Below are 8,488 nucleotides of genomic sequence, written 5' to 3'. Positions count from 1 at the left end.
TCGAGTCTCACAGATCTACTTTTTTGGATTTTTTTCCCTCCCCTTTGATTGCAAAGTGAATGGAAATCAAATGCCTTCTGTTAGAGTTCTTTTTTAGGAATATGCAATGTGTTCACTTCGCTACGTGTAACCCACACAGCTACAGGTGGATCCTAAATAAAGGAATCTTAATTACAACTTTGAGGCTTCAGCAAACCCCCTGCCCCACATGAGCAGGTGCAGAATTGAAGGTGGCTGTTTTATGTTTTAGTTTTGTTAGTTACTACAGGTAGGCAGCCCGTGGGGTTTGTTAAAGATTACGAAGGGGGAAAAGGACATTAGCATTGTGTTCAAGGGGATGGTTAATGTTGACCAGGGATCTTCTGGGAGGTCAGCTCTGTTTTAAGGATCATACCATGAAAGAGATTGGGAATAGTTTCTCAGAGGTGTACAAACTAAAATTTGTTACCAAATTCTGCCCATTCGCAGTCTCATCCTAAATTTCTTCAGGTATGATTGGCCTATTTCAGGTACCAACTAGCAGGATGAAAAAATTAACGAACAGTCCATCAAATGACTAATGGGGTTTTATTTTGAAGCGGAAATGGACTTGAGGTAAAATACTCCAGTTAATGTGCTATTTGCTACAGTTTGAAATCCCCCCACTGAGGCTTAAGCACTCATTTGAGTATCATAAGGACTTAATTTTATTTAGTGCCCCAAGTACCAAGACATGAAAATCTTTTGGTCTTAAAATGAGATGCGTTGCTCCTCAGAAGTAATAATTAAGAAAGATGACAGAGGACACCTATACTCACAAACTTTGTATAGGACTGAAAAATACCATTTTATTTATTTATTTTGGTACCGAGGATGAAACTCGGGATCTTGTGCTTGCGAGGCAGGCACTGGAACCACTAAGCTAAATTCCCAGCCCTGAAAATTACCATTTTAAGTCAGACTGGTACCTTTTCAAATAGGGCTTCTTAAGAAGTGGAATGTCAGGATCAAATCTTGGACATTGAGGATAATGATAAATACCTAGGTTTCTTCTCTTTCCTTACCTCAATTTCATTCCCTTAATTGACCACAAAGTATACTGAAGTAACATTTAATTTATACCCTGTAAAAATGTTTATAAAGCATTAAAAGTTTAAAAAGAAAAAAGTTCTCTCCAGTACTGTCTACGGTCTTCCCAGCAACAGTATTTTTGCTTTAAAATTTTATTTTAAAGGGGGAAGGTGAATAGATATGAGATCCCCCAAAAAGTTAATATTAAAAGATCCATACTGAGCTAAAATATAATTATACTTCAACTACAAAATTTTAAGGTTATTTTTATTTACAATTATTGAAAAATGTACATTTTTTACATGGGTTACTTGTGCAAAGTTAGTAGAGCGATAAATGCATAAAGGCAACGATGAAAATCAGACAAAACATTTACAAGCTTTGTCTCACACTGTATAGCTAAAAGTGTAAATATCCAAAGAAAGATTGCAGATGTTGATTTAAGGTTCTCATAACACATAAAGGGATGAAACTAAAGCATGCAGTAGTAATTCAGGATTTGAGTGAAAAAGTTTGCCAGATACTCTTTCCTTAAATTAATTAAAACTTTAAAAATGAAGGATTGTTAAGTTTATTTATGGCAACACTTCAAAGAATGAAAGGATCTTCAACTTTCCCTAGCTCAAAAACTGACGATTGTTTCCATTCCTCTGCTCCTACACCTCTTTAAAAATCAAAAAACTCAAAAAAGACCAGTATTCTGAAACTTAACAGTTGTGTCCCATGAATATCTTATAAGGAGTGGATTTGTTAGTTACTATATTGCTGCACTTCCTTTGCTGGGTCGTTCAGCATTCTTCCTACCAATAAATATCATCTTGTCATTTATATTGCTTAGGAATTAGTATCATAGGATTTTTTTAGCCCCTATTTCTTTTTCAAAATGGATCTTTATATGGATTTGTTTCCCTGTTTTCTACAGCCCACACATTCACTTCTGATTCCCACACAAAGGAAGAATTGGCCAGGATTAAACACTTCAGCAAATTATTTTGTTAAAAATAATATCCTGATCATCATAAGAACCATTATATAGCATTCATCTTAAAAATTTAGTATAAAGTATAATAATACAGATAACTGCCTGAAAGCTGGAGATGAGCAACAACAAAAAATATTAAGCATTAGTAATTTTTGCAAGTAACCCAGGTACAGTACATTTGATTTCAGAGGGTGTATTTTGATGTTTAACAAGAGGGTAGAAGGGGTAGGAAAACTTGGCAAGGGAAGATGGAAACAGCACGGTAGCTATTTTGCTTTTAATAAAGTAAATGTAATAACATTGAGGAATAAGAAGGTGATAAATTCATCAATACATATTTTTCTTATAGCCAGCTTCTTTTGCTCCACCTGAGGTCAACAGTCACGCCAGCTCTGTTCTACGATTGCAGAAACACGCTTTTCATATTCCCTCTTGTTCTCCTGGTACAGCTGGGCAGCCTGGCTGTTTGCTGGACTATTGGGATTGGGTTCATCCAATAGAGACTACAGAAAAAAAAAATACTGAAATGTCAGGCCCCCAATGCAAAAAATACATGTCTGGGACAAATAATCAGGTGGTAACAGTGGAATTCTAAGTAATAGCTAAATTTGCTGTCTTTAGCCTATTAAACTAATACACTTAACCGCACTAACCTGTAGTTGCATTATGTGCATGTAGCTAGGCAAAGACACACACACACACACACACACACACACACACACACACACACACACGGTGCTTGGGTCATAGTCTGGTGGTTTGGGTCCTAATGTCTACCACTTTCTATCTATAAAATGAACTTTGACTAAAAATAAAAAGGTCTTAGTTACTACTTTAAAAATAATCATTAATATAAACATTTCAAAGGTCCTAGTCAAATTAAGGAAAATTCACCTGTATGGATGTTAAGATGGAAGAAACATCATAGGTTGGACTCCAACGGTTCTGAAGTATATCCAGACATATACTACCATCTGCATAGACTGAAAGAGCATGAAAGTAAGTATATTAAACACAACAAGGTCACTAAGGTTTTTCTGTTTTGTTTTTTGGTACCAGGGATCAAACTTGGGTCCTTGGGCTTGGAAGGCAGGCAGCGGAACCACTGAGCTAAATCCCCCGGCCCTAAGGTCGCTAAGGTTTTAATAGTCAAAACAAAAATAGTCAAGAATACTTTGCATTTGAAGTTTTAAAAGATACTTCGTCTGCTTCCCAGGTACCTTCCTAAAAAGATAAATGGATCATAACTGTTACTAGTCAAATAATCAGGATGATCAGAGAATGTGAAATGTGATTAATATATAATTGGAGGATACCTAGTGCTCATTTTTCTGAAAAGACTACCTTATTTTCCAGAAAATTATACACAGCCTCTAACAGGGTCTCTTATCCATACAATTGTGGGAAATTCAGTGCACCAAATTTGTAAACTGTATCTCCTATACAAAATACTAAAAGAAAGAAGCAAAAGTTAGAATCCTATAGAGCTATAGAACTTTGCTAACATACTATACAGATGGCTCTTAATAACAGAATCTGATATTTGGCAGGTCTGGGGTAGGGCCAGGCATCTATTATTTTTTTAAACATTCCATGGGAATTCTGATATACATGCAAAGCTGAAAACTATTGTTCTAAAAGCTAGTGAAGATAATCACAACACATGATTACTCCAATGTAGTACAGCATTAAAAGGGTATCTCAATATTATTCTTATTTTTGTTTAATAAGTGACAGAGATCATCAAAATCAGGCTTTGACTCCAGGCAAAGGGAAAATATCTTCACTAATTCAGTCCTAAAGCTACTGTAGAGATCAAGATGGCAATGGACCACTGTGAACAAGTTCACATTTCAGGAAACAAAGATGCCTAAGCAAATACTAAGTATTACATATAAATAAGTAATATGAAATACCACTATAATAAACATTGTAGCAGTTTAAAGATACTGTATCAAAAGTGATACTTGCCATTTGGATGAAACATCTTAGAGACAAATCTAACTGTAGGTGGTTTATTCGGATACTCTTCAGTGAATTCTATTGTAAGTTTAAATGTTCCTGTAGTTGGAAAAGAAAGAGTTAAGAAAACATATTTACCACTTTAATAATACGTTATTTTAATGCTATTTGATTTTTTTTCAGGTATTAAATGAAATAATGCAAAGCTATAGTGTAGTGAGGAAAGACAGTCCAGGTAAGAGATATATAGAACAGCCCTAAAGATGGACAGATACTCTGAGAATCACTATCTGAAGGTGATTTTTTTTGGCTTTGCCATTATTCTCCAAACATGAAGACAGCCATCATAAACTCAGAATTACTGCCTTCAGGATAACTACAGCTACTGTGCATTTTGAAAATATCTTTATAATAAAATGGGCCCCAAATTTGGCCTTCACCCTTTAGGACTATAAGGCCTCAAAGTCCTGTATCAGTCAGTTACAACTTAAATGCTCAAGTGATTTTAAATGGACTAGAAACAAAAGTGCAGAAGTTCAAAAACCAATACTAGCACTATAAATCCATAATTGTTATTTTTAAATTAGAAGCATAAAAATGTCCACTATTTTTTTCAATAGTGACTATAATGAAAACTCAATTGAATTTAAGGCAGAACAAACCTCATAATCCTCTCAAAAACCCTTATAAAGTACTTCACTATAGAAGCAAGTCAATTATTAACACTAATGGAGGGAATTAATGACAGGAATAATTTTAAAGTTACATTTAGCTTATAATGTATTCATGACTCCTGAAATGTGTTTCTAATAATGTTTGCTTAGGCTACTATTGAAAAAATTATTTTTCTTAAGCATGTATCAACCTGAGGTAGTAGGAAGCTATAAAACATACTAGGATATAGACAAACTGGATCTTGTACAGGAATTGTCACATGTTGAGATCTGGAGAGACTGTGCCCTTCAAAATGTTTGTGTTAAATAAATTGCAAAAAACAACTGGGCAATTATTTTTCCTGACTCACATCTCTTCAAATAAACCTAAGAAAGGAATCAGTTATTAGCTGGTATAAGGTGATGCATGTTTTACTATATTACTCTGGCCATTTAATAATTTATTTATTGCCATACAATAGACCATACTTCTGATAAAATATAATTTATTGCTGATTCCTTGAGAGTTTGCAATTTGTTTCCTTGTTCCCATTAAGTTCATTACTGCTGAAGAAAAAAATACTTCAATCATTCTGCTACTATGTTATATAACAATATTAAGTTTGTATCCTATGAAATGCAAAGGAAACAATTTGCTAACGAAGTTGACACTGCTGTAAACATGAGGTCCAAAATGTTAAAATGCAACAAGGGGCTGTTTGACAGAATGAATCAGAGAAGGGTACTATCATTTAGCCTGAGAAATTACATTTGGTAATGCAAAGACCGACTCACATCATCAAAAATAGAGCCAGTAGTAATGTCAAAGGGGGTGAATCCAGGTAGGTAATGGATTCCATGAGTACCTTTTCAATTTATACCACTTAAAACAAGAGAAGCACCCTTAAAATTTTAAGTAGCCAACCTCTAGCACAGTGATGTACTATTAATACAGCTGTACCTAGCATAAGATAGTCTGAGTAAAATGAAAAAAGAAACCAATGAAAACAAAGCCTACTAGAGTTAAAGCAAATCCTGTTAATCTGCACATAGAGCTTAGTTTTAAATAATGAGAACCAATCTAGTAGAGAAAAAGTCTAGCTAGCTCTCGCTACAATCAGTTCAAATAATTCACTGAACCAAAGTAGTATGCCCTTAGAATCACTCCTCCCAACATTTCATTGCAGCACTGAACAGCAGTGGTATTTACCCAGGGGTGAAACAGAGAGGAAGCCAAAGGTGACTTTCTACAGCAGTAATAGGGAACCTTTTAGTTTTCAAAGATAACAAATAACCCACTGTGGCATGCATGCCATAGGTTTGTCACTACTGGCCTACAGTGTCCTAAGGAAATCTGAGTATTTGAGACAAAGTATAGAATTGGTTGACCTTGACTTACCTCACAGCATTTTGGGGACTGGCAGCATCAAAAAGCAATCTAACTCAGCAACACAAATATTAAGTAGTTTGCAGAAATGTTTTGTTCCCACCTTCAAAGTGAAGGGAGTGAGTGTATGTATATATGCAAAGTGCTTAGTGACTAATGGAAGATAAATCACTGAGGAAAAATAACAGATCCTTTCTTTTTTAAATACTTCAAATATTAGTTCCGCTGCCTGCCTGGCAAGCGTGAGGACCCGAGTTTGACCCCAGGTACTAAACAACAACAACAACAAACAAACAACCCCCCTAAAAACAAACTTCAAATATTTCATTAGCTCAAATACCGTTAACCATTATTTAAATGTTCTAAACTTTATATGTTTAAACTTTCTAAAAACAATGAACAACTAAATACAAAAGAGTGCATATAAAAATATATTACTCTTAATTTCCTGGTTGTGATACTGTAGTTATAGACATTCAGTGCTACCAAGTAGGGTGGTATGTGTGGATGGGGCATGAGTAAAGGGTATACAGGGTCTCTAGTACTTCTTGCAACTGCACATGAATCTGTAATTATCCCAAAGTTTTAAAGAGCAGTTAACATGTGTTTGTAAAAGTTAAATCTAAGTCACCTAAAACTTACAGGTCTACTGGTATAAGTAGTACCTTCAAGTAGGTTGGACATTGGTCAAAAGAGGTAAACCTCAATTCTAAAGCTGCTTTGAGATTACTGACCATAAAGTCTTGAAAGCACACACTGCAAATTAATTTAAAATCAAGAAATGATATATACTCACATTAGGCATTTAAGACTATCTTAGAGTAGTGAAACTGACAGGCATTCAATGTCAGATAGCTGTGTGCAAGGGATTCTTGCATCCATTTAGCATCCAGTAAACACATGCTGAGCACCTGCTGACCACAATCCCCGCCCTTGGGATAGAATTCTGAATCAGATGGTCTCTGCTGATTGTCAATAACTGGTCGGTTTCATCTTAAGTCAGTATCTCAATTAGGGGCAGCAGGGGGAGGGTAGCAGCACCACGGACCAAACCTCAAAAACCCTTAACACCAGTACTACAGTGCTCCTTTTCAAAAGTCACCACCTCATCGAGGATATTTTAAAAAGAGAGAGAGAAAAAAAAAACTGGTGCCTTTCTAGTCGAGCAGACAATATACAGAACAACCTGCCGCACACTGGATTCCACTCAAGCCTTTAGTAGGCAGATGCTAGGCAGAAGCAGGTTCCTAAGGAGGAGGTACTTGCAAGATGAATGAGAACCCCTTCCTCAGAACGTCAGGCACCTGAAAAGGTGAGTAAAGAAACTCTCTCTTACCGTCCTCAAACGGGGTCCCTTCAGGCCTGCAACAGAAAAAAGCTGTCAGTTCCCGCTCACAGGGCCCTCTTCCCCCAGGCTCACCTCAGGGGAGGGCTATTCGCTGTCAGCCACCCCTGACTTTCAAGGTAGTGGTGGCCCGACTGGAAAGCCACCACAAGCGCTCGTTCTGCCGCTGCCGCCGCCCCCCGGCGCCACCACTCGCCACCCCGCCCCCCTAAGCCCCCAAAGGTTCCTCTGGCAGCGGGAACTGAGCTAATGGAGGCACAGGCTCCGGGGAGGCGCCTAGGCCTAGCCAAACCCATTCTCCCTTTCACCCTCCGCCTTGGCCAGGGCCCTGCCCTAAAGGGCAGACCGAGCCCGCTCCGATCCCTCAGCCGTCACCGGCGCCGGGGAGGGCAGACTCACCCGAAAATGACCGCGTTCCAAACCATTATGTTGTTCTCTGACGGAGCCCCACTGACTCCGGCCGGGGGATCTTCCTGCAGCCTTCAGAAAAAAAGACAGGCCCCCCAGCCCCGCACTCGGGTCCACTCTCGGCGGCTCCCTACTCCCTCCCGGTCCGCGTCAGGACCCGCCCTGTGACCCGGCCCGCAGCCCCGGCCTCCTCACGCCCCGATCGGTTACCTCTTGAAGTCTCTCATGAGGCGCCGCCGAGCCGGGGTAGACATATCTCTAGCAGGGTCAAGGGTGGGGCATACACCAGTGTCTCGGGTCCCCGCGGGCGGTAAGGTGGCCGAGGAGGATGGAGAGGCTGAAGAAGGGGAGGCGAAAGCTCCCAGGGGAACAGCGCTGCCCCTCCGAAGTCGAGGGTCTGTCTGGCGCCGGCTAAGCACCACCCCTGAGTAGACAGGGGCTGAACCAACCTGAAAAGAAGGATGGGGGTGGAACACCGAACGCCGGACTGGCCAAACCAAGACGGAGCCGGGGCAGGGGAGCAAAAGTTGCTTAGGTCATTAAAGCCTAGCAAGCAGGCAGGGAGTGGTGCTGGTGCCTGGCTGGTCCAGAGCAAAGGAAAGCCTACGATTCACAAGGAATTAGTGGTGGAACGAGGTCATGTCCACTTGCCAATACCAGAACCCTGGGAAGTTTGCTGCTTTTTTTTTTTTCTTTTTTCT

The 8,488-nt window shown here is 39.1% G+C and overlaps 1 protein-coding gene across 1 annotated transcript; it reads right to left on the bottom strand.

The window, feature by feature from the left end:
• Nucleotides 1-1,816: 1,816 nt before the first annotated feature.
• On the bottom strand, nucleotides 1,817-8,249 carry Ube2a (ubiquitin conjugating enzyme E2 A). Its single transcript, XM_010612988.3, has 6 exons — nucleotides 7,998-8,249; nucleotides 7,779-7,859; nucleotides 7,371-7,396; nucleotides 4,004-4,093; nucleotides 2,927-3,015; nucleotides 1,817-2,535 (listed from the first exon to the last, which is right to left on the bottom strand). Exons 1-6 carry the CDS (start codon nucleotides 8,039-8,041, stop codon nucleotides 2,407-2,409), a joined length of 459 nt encoding a protein of 152 aa, XP_010611290.1. The 5' UTR covers nucleotides 8,042-8,249; the 3' UTR covers nucleotides 1,817-2,406.
• Nucleotides 8,250-8,488: the final 239 nt, after the last annotated feature.

Source organism: Fukomys damarensis, unplaced genomic scaffold (assembly GCF_012274545.1).
Source record: "Fukomys damarensis isolate Sample0158 unplaced genomic scaffold, DMR_v1.0_HiC HiC_scaffold_39, whole genome shotgun sequence".
In the NCBI taxonomy this organism is placed as follows: Eukaryota; Metazoa; Chordata; class Mammalia; order Rodentia; family Bathyergidae; genus Fukomys; species Fukomys damarensis.
The sequence above is the reverse complement of the archived record's forward strand: the minus strand, read 5'-3'. Positions and strand labels throughout refer to the sequence as shown.